Source organism: Heteronotia binoei, chromosome 4 (assembly GCF_032191835.1).
Source record: "Heteronotia binoei isolate CCM8104 ecotype False Entrance Well chromosome 4, APGP_CSIRO_Hbin_v1, whole genome shotgun sequence".
Lineage (NCBI taxonomy): Eukaryota > Metazoa > Chordata > Lepidosauria > Squamata > Gekkonidae > Heteronotia > Heteronotia binoei.
Genome location: NC_083226.1, coordinates 63,132,924 through 63,151,171, shown reverse-complemented (window position 1 = coordinate 63,151,171; position 18,248 = coordinate 63,132,924). Strand labels below are relative to the sequence as shown.

Sequence of the window (18,248 nt, the reverse complement as noted above, 5' to 3'; positions counted from 1 at the left end):
TGATTCAGTGCTTGGCAAGCCTGGCAGTCCAAGAATTTGGGGTCTTCCATCTTTCTCTGGATTGTGTTCAAATTGCAGTTGCAGGTAAAAACTATCACTTTCTAAATTCACTTCTTAAATCAAGAAAGAGATCAGCCAGTAGCATCATGCATATGGCACCACACATACAGCTTGAATTGGAAAAAACCCAACTGTGTTACTTGTTCAGACTGCACTGACCCAAAAATATTCTGTACACTTTTATCCTGCTGCCCTTACTGCCAAAACTACAGCCCTCATATGCAATATGCCAGGAGCCTTGGATGCAATCTCAAAATTCTAGCTGACATCACATGCATAGCAACTGGAGATGTAACCTGAGGATAGAAACGGGACAGGCTGAAAGGGCAGCCAGACTGTATTCATTGCTAACTATAACAAAAAGGGATCCTGTGATATTTGGTGGAACCTCACACAAGCAACACCTTCTGGGTTTAATCATCAATGGCTTTGTGCAAGTGAACATATGCACAACATGAAACTATGCCATTTATTTTCCATATGAGGTGACATGCAATACATGAGCTGTATATCAATTTTATCTGAACAAACTCCTGACCTCTGTTCTCCAGGGAAAAAAACATATTTTGAAAACTTTTACAGAATGAGCACAAACTGGGAATTCTCTGCATTTCCTGTCACACAAAGTATATGGTTTCCAGAGATGACTTAATTTTTTTCATTATTTTCTGGCTGTTCCCTTAACCATTTTGGGATTACATGGTGATCACGCCCACACATGCAATGCACATGCAACAGGCGACCATACCCACACCCTGCTTGAGATGAGAAGCACTCAGTTTTGTTTACTCAAAGTGCCATCTGTAAGACATCAGTGTTGGTCTCATCTTTCATAAATAAATAAACCTTATATCTGCTTTCACACAAAAAATCAACACAACCAACCCGTTAGTTCAACATTACAATTATTAGTATGATTTGAATATCTAACCCACCCAGTGCTATAATCTACTGCTTTCAGCTGAATTTTGTATATAATTCAATATCAGCAAGGCCCATAATTAACCTTCAAGAACTTTCAGGTCTTTGGGCAGGGCGGGGGGAGGGAAACACTCTGAATAATTTTGGCCAGAGACATATGAAACTGCCTTACACTGAATCAGATCCTTGGTCTATCAAGGTCAGTGCTGTCTACTCAGACTGGCAGTGGCTCTCTGGGGTCTCAGGCAGAGGTCTTCCACATTACCTGCCAGGGATTGAACCTAGAACTGCATCTAAATTTTTATTGAAGTGAATGTTTTAGCAGTTAATGTTTTTATGGAAGTGTTACTGTGATTTGACATGATGTAAGCCATCTGGAGCCCGCTTGTGGGGTAGGGCAGGATAAAAGTCTCAATAAATAAATAAACTTTCTGCTTGCCAAGCAGATGCTCTGCCACTAAGCCTTGTCCCTTCAACTGGCTGCAGTAGCTTATCAAAGACACAGGGATCAAATGTAGTCAGACCTGATAGCAAAAGTGAAAATATTGCAGAGTAGGGAATCTACTGCTAGTGTTGTTTTAAGTAAATAACTGTAAATAAAAAATTCAATTCAACTCTCAATTTAATGACACTTGGCGCTTAATCTACATATGCCATTGTTGCTCTGAAGTTGTTACTTTTCAGTGAAACAATCTGTGAAACATTTAAAAATTCTTGTCAGGGCTTTTTTCGTAGCAGGAACTCCTTTGCATATTAAGCCACACACCCCTGATGTAGCCAATCCTCCAAGAGCTTAAAAAGCTCTTAGTACAGGGTCTACTGTAAGCTCCAGGAGGACTGGCTACATCAGGGGTGTGTGGCCTAATATGCAAAGGAGTTCCTGCTACAAAAAAAGCCCTGTTCTTAATACACAATGAGCAGGTAATGCATCTTCTTACTTGCTCTTAACTACATCCATGGTCATTCTGTCTTGCAACATTATAACTAAACACTTGCTTCTAACAAACATTTGTGAACTCCAGTAAAATACTTGGGAAGTCCCTTTACACAGTCTCAGAGTGGCTTACAATTTTCTTTCTCTTCCCCTCCACACAACAGACACCCTGTGAGGTAGGTGGGGCTGAAAGAGCTCTTTTGAGAATTGCTCTTGAGAGGACTTGTGACTGACCCACAGTCCCACCACACGGTGCATATAGAGGAGTGGGGAGTCAAACCCAGTTTTCCCAGATTAGAATCCACACTTTTAACCACTACACCAAACTGGCAAAAAGCAAAATAGATGGTTCCTTCTAGAATAAGAGACCCAGGAAGCATTCTAGTCTTGAAAGATCAGGAACCTGGCCTCAGCAGTTAAAGGAACATCTCACCCAGTATGGACCCATGTAGCAGCTCCAGTGATCTTAGCAGTTTTTCTTGTCCATTTCTTCTTGCTGACGGGTGACAGTGGCTGCTACCCAGTCTCAGGTTTCCGCCCATTTAATAATGTAATAAAAGTCTTTTTCTAATGCGCAGCTGAACAACAGCTGACACTGGAATTGCATCAGAACAGAGGACCATTTTCAGTGAATGAAACAATAAAGGACAATGAAGGGCACCCTCTTCCCAGTGTCACAGAGACAAATCATGGGGACCTCCTGGATCCCCCCCCCCCCGGATCCCTTATAGTCCCAAATGACTGGGGCTGATGGAAGTTGTAGGCAAAAAACATCTGGAGAGCTACCGTTGACCACCTCTACCTTATAGGGTTAAACATGACCTTTGCTGTTCTAGTCATGAAACTCAATGAGTGCAACAACCGGAGAGCCGGTTTGGTGTAGTGGTTAAGTGTGCGGACTCTTATCTGGGAGAACCAGGTTTGATTCCCCACTCCTCCACTTGCACCTGCTAGCATGGCCTTGGGTCAGCCATAGCTCTGGCAGAGGTTGTCCTTGAAAGGGCAGCTGCTGTGAGAGCCCTCTCCAGCCCCACCCACCTCACAGGTTGACTGTTGTGGGGGAGGAAGGTAAAGGAGATTGTGAGCCGCTCTGAGACTCTTCGGAGTGGAGGGCGGGATATAAATCCAATATCATCTTCTTCTTCTTCTTCTTCTTCTTCTTCTTCTTCTTCTTCTTCTTCTTCTTCTTCTTCTTCTTCTTCTTCTTCTTCTTCTTCTTCTTCTTCTTCTTCTTCATTGTGTAGACAACAGAATGATTACTCATTATATCCAGTTGTGAACAAGTACCTTGGCACCCCACCATCAAGTTACAACCATGTTCCTTGCAACTTTTGTGCTAATATCATGAGGAACAGTTGATCACTTATTACATCTTTAATAAGGGTGTCACATTAAAGAAATTTTTGTTAAGTGCAAGACTTACGATTAATATAATAATTCAGTATATGTTTGCATACGAACAAAATATTTTGAAGGGAATACAGTGTTTGGTTTTAGATTATGCCAGAGCCAGATTAAATCCTGTGCAGGCCCCTAAGGAGTCAAAATCTTGGGGGGGGGGGCTAGCAAGTTGGAGCGCCTGCAGTCCCTGCTGCAGCCTGCAGGCACCTTCTCAAAAGCGCCTTTAACAAAGCTATGGGGGAGAATTAGAGAGAGGCAAACTTGGAGACAATGCCAGCGGCCACACCAGGCAAGTCAGGCAAAGAGCGGCTCAGTTTCTGGCTGCACGTGCAGGCTCCAAGGGCTGCAAGCAGGGGGGAAATGGGGGGGGAGCCAGCCCGGGGCCACTAAAGGCATGGGGGCCCATACGCCAGTGCCTACTTTGCCTAATTGTTAATCCAGTCCTGGGTTATGCACCCATAAGTTGCCATATTATAAACCATTCTGGAAGAGCATCACTAAGACAATGAACACTTTCTTCTTTAGCTGTTCTTGTTGGTTTTTCCTCTAACACTTTCCACCACTCAGTTTTTGTGAGCATTTCTATTCAAAATAGTTATATATTTTAATATTATATTAATATATAATATATTGATTAGGGTCATCTTACATTCTAGGGTTTTTAGATTAATCTGATTAACCAAATGATGGATGAAACAGAGTCCTAGCTTTTGCAGACCCAGGGGTGGGTCCTATTAGCTATTCTACTGATGCAAGAGGGAGATGGGGCCCCTTTCTGAATGCAGGAGTGCTATCTCATGGTCTGAAGGACTCATGTGGGCAACAAGCCACACAGGATGGTAAATGGTGAGGAGAGGGATTAACTAACCCCTCCCCTCCCTTGCTTTCAGAGAAAATGGTAGCACAATCCAATCTACATTCTCCATGTTAATTTAAATTCAGGTACTTCAATTTAACTGGTCTCTAGATCTATTTAAACATGTAAAAGGGAAGATAAGCACTGTACAACTTGCAAACAAATAATGAGTTGAAATTGTACAATAAAATGCAGCCTAGAATAGCTCAGACATTAAATCAGATTCATGGCACCCATTTTATTATCCTTTTCATCTAGATTAAATTTGATAATGCTGATGCTATTAGTGTAGTCATGGTTTGGTTTGATAAAGACCAACAATGAAATTAAGCCACTGCATTAAAGTCCAAGGTTTTGTTTATTATAATTAGCTAATAAAAGGCATGTAGAGATTGTGGCTATCAATGAAAAGGAGGGGCTCATGTTGAGCTCCTTACTATGGACCAACAAAGAAGTTTCCCAGACACATAGGCTTGGCTCAGAGGAGCCTTGAATGCAGAGGACTGGAAGCAAGTTTTAAAAACAACTCGCATGATCCTAGCCTGAGTACAGTTGTTCTTTTAAGACCACAAAGTTTTATTCTGGGTATAAGCTTTCTGTGTACCCACAAAAGCTTTTGTGTGTGCACATGACACCTTATACCCAGAATAAAACTGCATGGGTTTTAAAGGTGCCACTAGACTCCACCTTTCTTCTGCTGCTTCAGACCAACATGGCTACCCACCTAAATCTATGTACCTCACCTGTCATACACAGCTCCCTTTTCCACTTTTTTTTTTAGTGCTAATTATAATTAGCAATAATGCCCCTCCATTTCACATGATCCTTTCCCCCCCCAGTTCCCTTAAACAGTTCCATTTTTTCCACTAGAAAAATAAGGGAGGAAAGTCCTGGGGGAAGGAACCCAAAACACTTTTTAAAATTTGAATTTCTCTGCTCATCCCACAGCTGTCGCATCTATTGTATTAATATTGTTTATTTTACTGATAGTTCTTTTGTAAGCCAGCTGGAGTTGGTTTTTTGAGAAGAAAGGATATACACTTAAAAAAAAAACTTTGCACAGAACACATGATCACAAACTATCTTCTATAATGGTTGACAGTTAACTTCAGCTTTTCCCCATTACATCCATATTAAGAAAGAAAACCACTACTTTTCATAGGCTGCGTTAGCTCCCCAAACCTAGCATTTCAAAAAGTGTGTCAAACACTCACCATAGCCATCTTTTAATATGGATTGTGGTAAAAAAAAAATTCAAAACCAGAAGCATTTTTTGAAAATTGGGCAATCACACTCATGCACTAATTTAAATTAGAGCAAATTGGCACTTGAGGCTTCTGCCCTGTGCTGAATTTCCATCTCAGCTGTGTTCCAGGCCTCATTTCAGAGAAATTAGTTACCTTCACAGATAATTACTCTTTGTATTTTGACTAAGAGTCTTAAAAAAAAATCTCAGAGTACAATTATTTTCCAACTTTTGATAGAGGTGCACTCATGTACACTATAACAAAGTCTGAGTCCAATGGCCAACAAAGTTTTGTTCAAGATAGAAGCTACTTCAAACCAACACAGATACCCACCTGAATCTATCTTAATGTGCACTATGTAATTAATAACTTAATAATGTGCTAGGATGGATAATTGATAATTAAAATCAATTAATAATCAACAATTGTTTTTAGATTGTTATATTGCTTTTAGATTGTATATTGTTTTATTATATGTATTTTATTTTAATCTTGTATTATTGATTGTTGCTACCTGCCCAGAGTCCATTTGGGAATGGGCAGGCTATAGATTGAAAATAAATAAATAAAATAACCAGAACAATTTATCATCCTTTTATAAAATTGCTGCTTAAGCAAGTACAAGAGCACTTACTGGTGAAGAGGCAGTCCCTGAATAATTAATTAATACCTCCAATAATAATAATATTTGTCATATTGAGTAAAAATATGCTTTGTCTTCAAACTAAGGGGTCTGTTGTAAAACTGCTGTTAGAAACTGACTCTATCGCCCAGCGGGTGTGAGCTCTAGCTGTAAGATTAGATAAGGGAACAGCCTCCTACAGGTGACTTGCTGTATATAGATAAAGGGGGCCATGTCATGGAAATTTACTAGAAAGGGCTTTGTGAAGGCGGGATCTTTGAAATCTGATAAGCTTGTGCTAGCCTACTTGCTTGCTTGCTTGCTTGAAAACTGTATGCACACAGGGAAATGGATCTCAGTCATTTTGGGGCCCATGCCTGACTGGGTTCTGCTTATGGTACCATAAAGTAAACCTCGCTTCATACCAGTAAGTCTGCGCGGACCTCGTTATTTCTTTGCTTCATTTTGGTGCCTTGGTCGGGAAAATAATGGGATAGGATGTTTCCTTCCCCTTGGGTGGCTGCATAGCTGTCTGCTTTCCACCCCCATGGAGGGAAGACCGGACTAGGTGCCACGGTCACATTTTTGATCGAGTCCAGCTCTCTCCACCCCCATGGGAGAATGTGTCCGGTTCACCAACCAAGATTCCGTGCCTGGTTGAACCGACGTGTCCAGGGAATCAGAAGATCTTCAGAATTGTCAGTATGAACTGTCTGGGAATCCTGATTACCTCTCCTTAGGAGAGACGAAGGGTCTGATCACCCTTTACGCTCTGTCTATTAGGCTCCACTTTGGAGCTGAAGCACAAAAGCTAGGATCTGGGATTTCTGTGGTGTGTGTGCATGTGTGAATGAGAGGAAGTGTAGCCTCTAAGTGAGAGCGGACTCTCAATTGTGCAGTTCCCAGTAGGGCAACCTCACTGAGTCACGAGAGAGAGGAAGTGAAAACCCCCAGGATTCCATGACTGCCAGACCCCTTACTGGCAGCTGCTGTTTTGTGTTTTCCCTAGAAGTGTCTTGTCTAAACGTCTGGCGCCATGAGTGGAAATCAGTCAAAAACCCCACTAGAATACATGTGTAAAAACTTCAAGGAACATTTCTGTGATGATTATGGGGTCAAATTAACTCCTGAAACTCTGAAAGCGTTATGTCAGAAAGATTGGGTGGCCTTCCAGTAGAATGGTCACCTGAGGGTAGCTTTGATTAAGGCTTGGTTCACCGTGTTTATAAAAGTATAGCACAATCCCCGAACTCCGAAAGTCAGTTTCCCTACATTGACAGCTGGGCAACAGCAGTACAGAACTCTTACTGGTGGCCAGAAAAGTTGCAGAAGATGAAGAAGAAATGGGCTCAGAGGGCTGTTGCAAAAGCTGTAAGTCAAGTTATGGCTTTGCGACAGGAAGTGTTAACAAAAACAACAATCCCTTCAAAGAAAGCCCCCAGTGTTAGATGAGGAACCAGAAGATCCCTTGGCCAGTCCCCCGCCATATGTTCCAGTGTATCCACCCCTCCCGATACCGTCAGCTGAAGGAGGTGCCGGGGCAGCAGAAGGCGAGGCAGAAGGCGAGAGCCAAGCGCAGCTAGTTAAAAGCACTCCAGAATCCTTTGATGAGGAGAACCAGGAAGTAGGGACAAATGAGGAAGCTGGGGCTGTGAAAGGGAGAGCAAGATCTCAGAGAACTTTAAATCCAATCCAGCAGCTGTTTTCTGAACACTTGTTCCATGCAACAGTTCCCTTTTATTCCATGCCTATGTCTAACAATCAAGGACTAGAAGCAGGTCTTAGTTCACCCCTAGAATTCTCCTCCAACACTGAACTCTCTCCCAGTACTGAGCAAACTTCTAGCCCCTCCACAGTCTCCCCCTCGACTTTTCTGGGCTTTATATCTAGCACAGAGGGCTCTTTGCTAGCTCCCCTCCGAGAAGTCCACATCCCACTACAGCCCGGCCCTAGCATTGAAACCTGATACATGTACGTGCCTTTCATTTCAAGTGACCTAGTAAATTGGAAGGCTCACACTGTAGCATTTTCTGACAATCCTACTCCAATGACTAATCTGCTAACCAGTATTATAGCCACACATCAGCCCACCTATGCAGACGGTCAACAGCTTTTACTGGCTCTCTTTACTACAGAGGAGAGAAGCCACATTCTGCATCATGCCCAAAAGCATGTAGAGGGAAAAGTTCCCCCGAAGACTGCAGATAGAGAGGAGTGGATAAAAGCCTGCTTTCCTGCAAAAGACCCGAAGTGGGATCCCAATGGCCGTGAGTCCAAAGAGCATCTACCAGAATACAGACAAGCAATCTTAGAAGGAATGAAAGAGGCAGGCAAGAAGCCTATTAATATGTCAAAAGTTAGTGAAGTTCTCCAGAAAGCAGATGAGAGCCCTGGAGCTTATGCAGAACGCTTGATGCAAGCATTTCGAACGTATACTCCATTGGATCCTGAGGCTACAGAAAATTTATGTATGGTAAATACAGCTTTCGTTGCCCATCCGCAAGAAACTCCAGAAGCAAGACAGCTTTACAGGCATGAATATATCCCAATTGCTAGAGATTGCCCAGAAAGTTTATGTCAATTGAGATGTAGACCAGAAACGGGAGGCTGAAAGAAAAATGAAAAAGAAGGCTGATCTGTTGGCAGCGGCACTGGCTGGGCAGTCATCTATGAGAGGCAAAGAGGCTGCTCGGGGGCAAGGAATGAATAGGGGGAATCAAAGATCTGCAATGACAAATTTAAACCCAAACTAGTGTGGGTATTGTAAAGAATTTGGACACTGGAGAGATTCATGCCCTAAACAACCCCCCCTTCGCCCACAAGAAATCCAAAGCGCCCTGGACAGATGACAGGATTGGAGTTTAAAGGCCGTAAGAGCAGAGGGGCCAGAGGAAGGGGCAGAGGAAGAGGCCAAGTCCAGGGAGGCAGATATCGGAGGAATGAAAAAGAGCCTGTGTATGGTCTGGCTGGACTGGAAGGATGGGAAGATTAGGACAGACAGGGCACCGATGGTCCTGGCCCCGTGAAGCCCATGGTCACAGTTGATATTGGGGGTCAGGAGATTCCATTCCTTGTAGATACTGGAACTGCATGGTCTGTGGTGCCTGTTAAGATTGCTCCTTCAATTCACAAATACATTAATATAATTGGAGCTACAGGGCACAAGCAATCCAGACCACTTCTAGCCAAACGAACTTGTACAGTAGGAGGCCATGTGGTCCGCCACAATTTTGTCCATTTACCTGACTGCCCGGTGTCGCTGATGGGAAGAGACCTGCTTTCTGTGTTGCGGGCCCGATTGACTTTTGAGTCAGAGAGCCAAATGAACTTTGAGTTGCCTTACACTAACTCAGAAGGCGAACTACAGTATCAAGGTGTATATGTTCTAGAATGCCCCTGGGAAGAAGAGTGGCGGCTTTATCATTCAGCTCCTGTAATGGCCATGTCAGAAGTCTGGTTTCCACAATTTCCACATGTATGGGCAGAGGAAAATCCACCTGGGTTAGCAGTAAACCATGCACCTATCAGAGTAGAGTTAATCCCAGGAGCCGTTCCAATCCGGAAACGCCTGTACCCGATTCCCAAGAAGGCAGTAGCTGGCATCCAGAAGCACTTTGACAGGCTCCTTCATTATGAGATTGATTGCCAGTCCTCATGGAACAGTCCTCTGTTGCCAGTCCAGAAGCTGGGCACCAATGATAACAGAGCGTAAATCCTGTACCGGTCTGTAAATTCTTGCACACAGACTCTGCATCCTGTTGTTCCAAACCCATATGTCTTGCTGGGACTTATACCTGCTTCAGCCACTTATTTCTCAGTGGTAGATCTCAAGGATGCATTCTTTTGTTTAAGACTGGAACCTGAAAGTCAGCCACTGTTTGCCTTCCAGTGGTAGAAAGCTACAATATACATGGGCCTGTTTACCCCAGAGGTTCAAAAACTCGCCCACCCTCTTTGGCAATGCCCTCAGCAAAGATCTGAGCCGATTCCCAACTGTGCCAGGAGAAGTTGTGTGCCTTCAGTACATTGATGATATTCTGATAGGGGCCAAAAACTTACAGACTTGCCAAGGTGCCACTGCTGCTCTGCTAACACTTCTGACTGAGGCTGGGTATAAAGTGTCTTGAAAGAAAGCTCAGCTATCCCAAGAGACAGTGAAATTTTTAGGCTTCCATATATCCCAGGGAAGATGGCAGCTAGGCAGAGAGCAAAAAGAGACTGTGTGCCATTCCTGTGCCCACTATCAGGCGTCAGCTGAGAGAATTCTTAGGAGCAGCAGGGTTCTGCAGAATTTGGCTCCCCAATTTTGCTATAAAGCAAAGCCCTTATACGAAGCCACTAAGGGGGGAGAAAAAGCACCCTTTGAATGGACAGAGCAATGATTTTAATGTTAACTTATATATTGTATAATTTATATTGTTCTGTTTATTGACTGTATTATTGTGTTTTATTGTTATATCATGATATTTTATATCATGTCTTGTAAGCCACCCTGAGCCTGCTTCGGCGGGGAGGGCGGGATATAAATAAAAACTTTATTATTATTATTATTATTAAAATGCCTTTAAAACCTTAAAACATCAGCTCATGCAGGCACCAGCTCTGGGACTACCTGATACTGACAAGCTCTTTACTCTGTATGTGCATGGACGAGAAGGAATAGCTGCAGGCGTACTAACTCAATTGCTGGGATCCTGGCCCCAACCAGTAGCATATCTGTCTAAACAACTGGACAATGTGGCCAAAGGCTGGCCTTTGTGTATGCGTGCCATATCTGCAGTGGCAGAACTTGTGAAGGAAGCTGATAAATTTACCTTCGGTGGCCAGCTTGAAGTGAGAGTGCCTCATTATGTGCAAGCGCTTCTTGAGCACAAGGGGAACTATTGGTTCACTAATGCCCGCATGGTCAGATACCAAGCTCTTATGTGTGAGAATCCCCGTGTGAAAATAGTGACTGTGTCAACTCTGAACCCAGCTTCCCTGTTGCCAACTCCTGGGGAAGAATTAGAACATGGCTGCCTGGAAGATATGGAAAAAGTCTATTCTAGTCAGTCTGATCTAAAAGATACCCCATTTTCAGATCCAGATATTGAATATTTCACTGATGAACATAAGAGAAGCCATGTTGGATCAGGCCAACGGCCCATCCAGTCCAACACTCTGTATCACACAGTGGCCAATAATTTTATATGTGTATATATATATATATATATATACACACACACACACACACACACACACATATATATACACACACACTGTGGCTAATAGCCACTGATGGACCTCTGCTCCATATTTTTATCTAACCCCCTCTTGAAGCTGGCTACGCCTGTAGCCGCCACCACCTCCTGTGGCAGTGAATTCCACATGTTAATCACCCTTTGGATGAAGAAATACTTCCTTTTATCTGTTCTAACCTGACTGCTCAGCAATTTCATTGAATGCCCACGAGTTCTTGTATTGTGAGTAGCTTTATCCAGGATGGGAAGCGCAGAGCAGGATATGCGGTCGTTACTCTAGAGACAGTGATAGAGGCAGAAGCGCTGCCAATATCAACCTCAGCACAGAAGGCAGAGTTAATTGCCCTTATCAGAGCACTCCGGTTAGCAGAAGGACATTACTTGGAAATTGCATGCTGCTTACTGCCCACAGAGTTCAGCAAAAGTCGAGAGGGCTAACAGATCTTTGAAGAACACCCTGTCTAAACTCTGTCAAGAAACCCATTTGCCATGGACTACAATGTTGCCAACTGCATTGTTTCGGTTGCACTGCCTGCCTCACAAACGTCTTAAGCTGTCATCATTTGAGATTGTTTATGGAAGACCACCCTCTATGGTTCAGGGAGTTCGAGGCAACCTCTCTCAGTTAGGGAGCTTTATAACTTATGAGGAATTGCAAGCCTTGGGCAAAGCTGTAAAAGATGTGAACAGGTATGTGTTTGAGACTCTGCCATATCAAATTTATTCTCCTGTACATGCTTACCAGCCTGAAGCCAGTGTGTGGGTTAAAAGCTGGAGGGCTAAGATTTTACAGCCGAAATGGAAGGGCCCGTTTACTGTTCTTTTAAGTTCCCCTACAGCTGTTAAGGTCCAAGGAATGGCAGTTTGGATTCACTGGTCTCATTTAAAGCCAGCTGCAGACCATTGGAAGGCACAGCCAGTCCTGGGGAAGCCATTGACTCTGAAATTTACTAAAGACTCTATCCGGCCCTAAGCCATCTAGTAAAGACTGTTAAAAGTCAATAACTTGAAACTGGTGGGACTTGTTTGAAAGCAGGTCCAGCGCCCCCAAACTTCATCGGCAAGCCTTGCACCAGCCACCCCAGAAGCTGGCTGGTCTACGCATGGCCGAAGCTTTGAGGAAGCTATCTGGAGCAACAAAGAGTTAGATATTTCTTTGTATTAGTTATTCTGAATCTCTTGCGCCTCCCTCATAATTCCTTGTGTTGAAGTGATTGCTATGCTTTTACTTATGTTTGTACTTCTCAAGTTGTAAGATGTTCTAAATGTTGGGAAGGAGAGAGTTCACAATGCATGCTGCATGTTCAATCTAGGGAAGATTATGGGGCTTGATTAGAACGAAATACAAAAATAGTTTGTGTAGAACATGGAGTCTCAAACTATCAGGCAAAAATTGAATATCTTGGTTCAGGAGGACAATACCCCATAGAGGGAGTTTCCGCTGCCCAACTTCACTGTGGGCATGCTGGCTGGTTAATTTAAAATCTTACAAAATCAAAAAGCCTAAACCTAAGTTTAAGGCACCTGTTCTTTTTATAGCTCTGGCTGAACAGATAGCCTCCTCCCTAAATATTTCAAACTGCTGGGTGTGCGGAGGTCCGCTGATGAGTGAAAGATGGCCTTGGGTTGGTACGGAGGTTCTGCCTTCAGACTTGGTCTGATGGAATAAACCAAGGCCAGAAGAGAGAAAAAAATAGTTGTGAATGGAGAACTGTGCATTTCTCGAGCTGTGTTGTGGATGAATGGAAAGCATGTTGGGCATTCTCTGTGCCGCAGAACCCTGCTAGTTAGCTCCAATAAGGAGAAGCCAAAATGGGTAGAAGAGGATGGCACTGTTATAGAAGATTTTCAGCCATGGGGAAATATTAGCAGCATAAATAAATATTCCAATGTTGCCTCAGAGTCCTCTGATCAATGGATGGCTCCTGAAGGGTTATATTGGATCTGTGGTAAAATGGCTTATACTCTCCTGCCCAGGAGACTGGGACTGGCCTTATCGGAACAATACGTCCCAGCTTCTTCCTTTTGCCTTCAAATGTTGGTTCAGCTTTAGGAACCCCAGTGTTTGATGATTATGTTAGATCAAAGCGACATTGGAGGTACGCAGTGGGGAAATGAATGGCCCCCACAACGGATCATTGAATATTATGGCCCAGCCACGTGGGCGCAGGATGGATCCTGGGGATACTGAACGCCTGTGTATATGCTTAATCGAATTATTAGATTGCAAGCTGTGGCAGAAACTATAACGAATCAAACAGCCATGGAATTCAACTGTCAGTCACAGGGACTGATCTATTTTTAGCTATCTGCAGAAGGGCCTGTGCAACCTATTGGTGTGAAGTGGGAGGGAGGGGAGTTGTGCCAAGGCTACTTTCATCTTGTGACAGGAAAAGCATCGGTTAAGGGAAAGTTCAATTTGGCAAGCATCCCAAGATATCTGGGATAGGGGTTTTTTCAATCTGGTCACCTATTGGCTATATAGTCTGGGAGGCTCAGTGAGGGCCTCCTCGAGGATGGGGTGCATATGACAGGCCCTAAGGCTATTCAATCGTTGGCATGGACTATGCCTCTCCTTTTCCTTCTATTCACGCAGGTGTGGGTGAGGAAGATTTGGATGAATTCTGCACCTGGCTCTAAATCAAGGTGGTTTTGCCCTTGGAAGAAAGCTCATGTTGCAAGCCTTGGTAACCCATGCTTTAAATTAATTGAATTTTGCAGATCAGCTATTTAATATAGTTTAACCCAATACGTGTGTTGTCTTTTTATTCAAGGGTGTGTGGGCAAAACTTGGGTTGCTTGAACCAAACACATCATAACATTTAATTTTAATTTAATTTAACACATCATAACATTTAATTTTATCTGAAAACAAAGCAAAATTATTTGATACCTCAGAATAAATGTGCAGTCATGGTAGCCATTCTGGAGTTGAGGCTTAACCTAATTTCTAATTTGAAGTGTAACTTTTATTACTCTGCAAAATTCCAAAAGCCATTAATGCACTCTCATCCCCTGGGAAGGACTTTCTTGTAAAGCTTCCCACCAATGGGGCAACACTATAAAGCTAGAAGCATTCTGCAGATGTTGGCTGCATTCTGCACCCTTGGCCTTTAGCTCTTCTGTAGAAAAGATTTGTTTATAAATATAAGAGAACTTCACAAGCAGCTCTCAGTTTCTTCCTTACAAGGAATCTAGAACTTTGTTGTACTTTGGAATTTGTGTTTCCCAACTGTAATATTATTATGACGAGTCACTGGGATACATTAGTGATTTGCTAGACAAACTGGCTTAACAGCAAGTTATTTAAAAAATGCTGAATTCTAACATCAAATTCTGTGCTAGCAAGAAGAGAAGGAAACACATTTAGGTTTCACTTTAGTATATAAATCTTTATAGACTAATTTTCTTTCTCCCCGCCATATTTGCAGATGTCCATTTTTGTCTCCAAATTAAGTACCTCAACAAAAAAAGATGAACTTTAATGACACAAGTGGTACAGTCAAAACGTAAAGACCCATCAGCATCCCAAAAAGGTTGAAATCTTATCATGGAGCCAAAATCCTTTAAAAAGATAGCAGCAGCAGCTTTTTGGTTCCATTCTAGCATCCTCCTGTATGTCAGTGACCCTGATGTAGGAGGATGGTATAATGGAACCAAGAAGTGACCCTGATCTAACCAAAGTAGTTTATACCCAGAGAGATGCACTGCTGATGCAGCTGCAGATAAAGCACAGTGGCAATGGAGCTTCTACATGGCAGGTGGCCACCCTTCCTCCTCTTGGCCACTGGTGGCTTTTGCAATTATTTATTTATTTAAAAATCATCACTACAATGTTGTTATACTGTTATACAATTGTAACAATATATTAACAGGTTCTGTGAATTCCAAGCTTTCATTTTTAAAAAAATTATAGCCTCTTCTCATGCAAAAACAAGCTATTCCCCATATATCTCCACAAGGGAAAAGGCTAGAGACCTTCTAAAAATATGAAAGCTGATAATTCAGATAACCTGTTACAATGATATCAATCAATATATTTTACTGTTGATTTTTTAAAAAAAATCCCCAGGGTCAGGGAAAATGGCTGCCATGTGAGCAGAAAAAAACAAATTTCCCCACCTACACAACAGCCATCCAGTCTTTATTGAGGTCTTTTCCACACTTCAGAACAGAGCAGGTTTGAGAAAGACTGCAGAAAGGCCAGGAAAACACCCAGGGAGTCCTGTTTGATAATGGGGACCTTTACCAACAGCACTGAACCCAGGGCAAATGGTCCAAGTTTACTTGGAAAAATGTAAGTACTAAATATTTTATGCTATGTTTATTCTCTGTCTAGGTTTTTAAAGGTTTGTTAATTTCAATTATTTCCATGTTGTTAATGATTTTGTCACATTTTACTTGAAAAGCTGCCTTGAGCAGACTCTTTGGAGAGGCAGCATATAGATTTTCAAAATAAATAAATGTATTCACTTCCAAATAAGCATATTTAGATTTGTAGCCTTATTTATAATTTTATGATACTGTTTTTACCTTGAGCCGGGTCTCTAATGAGTTGGGATGAAAATTCTTTAAATAAATATGATTTATGATAAATCCACTTACATTGGATTTCCAGACAATTTATATTATTCATTTGCTTACAGAAAAGACTATTTGCTTCCAGAAAATCAAAACGCTAAAAAGCAGCTGCTGGGGTGAAAATTTAATCTGTTTCCCCCAAGACAAACTGATTTCTATCAACCACAGAAAGGAAAACAAATACATGTACAATATGAATAACTCCCTACCCCCAACATAGTTAACAGCAGTTCCAGGGAGGTTTACATTAGAACATTCTCTCTCTCTCTCTCAATCTCTCTCTCTCTCTCTCTCTCTCTCACACACACACACACACACACACACACACACACCAGCACAGCCCCAATTCAGTTCACAGTTACTTTTTACCTTTAAGAAAACATATAGTTTAGCCTTATGGCTTAATTTGAATCCTGGGTCACTAGGGCTCAGCCTTGGAGCCATTCCCTATTGCTAAGGCTCAGACTCAGAAACAGTAATGAGTGCCCCTCTGTGTATGCAAATTCTTACATCCCTCAAGCAGTGAGAGGTCTAAAGGCAGGGTTATCTTCCTTTGGGTAAGACAGGACTAGAATCTCATTGGGCGTTTTCGCACTCACCTTCAGCCGGTGCGACCCCCCCTCTTCACCGCGCAGGATCTGTGCGGATTTCGCACTAAATGCCGCAGAGCAGCCGGAAGAGCCGGAAACTCCCGTCGCAAAAGCCGCGCAAACGGAAACTGCTTTTTGGCGGTTTACGTTTGAGCGGCTTTTGCGCCGGGAGTTTCCGGCTCTTCCGGCTGCTCCGCGGCATTTAGTGCGAAATCCGCGCAGATCCTGCGCAGTGAAGAGGGGGGTCGCGCCGGCTGAAGGTGAGTGCGAAAACGCCCATTGTGTTTTCAAAGCCTATCATATTTACTGTGTCATCATCTTTCATGGACTGCAGCTCACTTTATGGCACCTGATTTAGTGGTCTTATGAAAATTTGTGTCACAACAAATCTTACAATAAATAATTAAGGTGGAAAAAGACTGGTTAGCCCTCCAGGACACATGTTTTGTAATGTGCCATGTACAATGACAGAAGTCTGAAAAACTGCTGATCCTGCACTGGATTCCCAAGTTGCACTGCTGATCCTGCACTGGAGCAAGTTGAGTGCATCCGTTCAGACATCATGCAAAAACCATGGTTTAATTAAACAAACTATGGTTAGTGCCTGAATGCAGACCACTGCATGTATTACGCTTATTTAGGTCTATCAAATTACAATCTGAAGCCACAACCTGAAAATGAAGAGCTGGATTTGCATCCAGAAGACCAGCAGGATTTTTGGGCCATGAACTCTGATTCTTGAAAGCTCATATACCAATATCTGATTGCTCTTTGAGGTTCTACTGGACTCAAATCTAGTGGTTCAACTGCAGACCAACACAGCTACTTTCTGAAACCTGGAAATGATTTAAGCACAGTCAGACTTAACCATGGTTTCCGGTGATGTGTGAATGCAGATATCCTGGCTTCATCCTGGCTCGTTTCTGGGCAATCTCTTCTCATGTAGCAGAGAGAAGCAGCTTTTGTCAAAGACCATTTGCAAGCTGGATCTTGGTTCCATGTCATCTCTGAATTGAGCCCAGTTCTTAAACCCTTGCAATGCTGCCCCTCCATTTCCTTCCAGTCCAGCTACACTTAGTGCTCTCCATCTCCCAGTTCAAACTGCATCAGCACCACTACTTTGACCCTTCCCCTTGATGTAGGGTTACCACTTTCCAGATGTGAGGGGAGGCAAAATTTCCAGCCATTAGTCCCCATTCAATTAACATCAACCAGTTATGCCTATTAGCAAGCAGTCAACATAAAAGGATACTCATCACTGCAACAATGTATAAAACAGGCAAGTTCATTCAGAAATGCTGCTAACCTAACATAAAAGAACTGAATGTATGAATCAGGCTTTTGAGGAATTTCCCCTCAAGTCTCAGTCTCGGATGCACTCATTGAATGCAGGGGTAGCTTGGGATCCCCCTCACAGCAGACACTGGGAATCCCTGGGATGTACATGGGTGTCAGATTACATAGAGAGATGTCCAATTCATATATCCTTCTCTGTAGGACATCTTCTAAATACTCAGTGTTTGCTTTTACCAAACCAAATGCCGTTTGCCTTTGTGCTTACCTGTGGCTCCTTGTCATGTTTGCTGGGGTCCTTTTCATAGCTTTCTGCATAGATCCTGAGAGTGGCTCGCACATGACTAGAAGAGCTTAATCTGAAGATGAGCCTGGATGCATCTGAAAAGATTATCCTCAGCCCCTGAAGAGAGAAAATTCAATGTACTGATGGTAACAACTGTTTTCAAACTGATCACTTCTTAATATCATTTAACATTATTATACTAACTAAATAGCTGTTT

At 42.7% G+C, this 18,248-nt stretch overlaps 1 protein-coding gene across 1 annotated transcript in view; it reads right to left on the bottom strand.

Annotated features, from left to right (window-relative positions):
- PGM5 (phosphoglucomutase 5) overlaps window positions 1-18,248 on the bottom strand; it is an 88,649-nt gene that overhangs the window by 3,905 nt on the left and 66,496 nt on the right. The window contains exon 10 of the mRNA XM_060237428.1: window positions 18,014-18,148. Coding sequence (XP_060093411.1) covers window positions 18,014-18,148 — 135 coding nt within the window. The remainder of the gene's footprint in view (window positions 1-18,013; window positions 18,149-18,248) is intronic.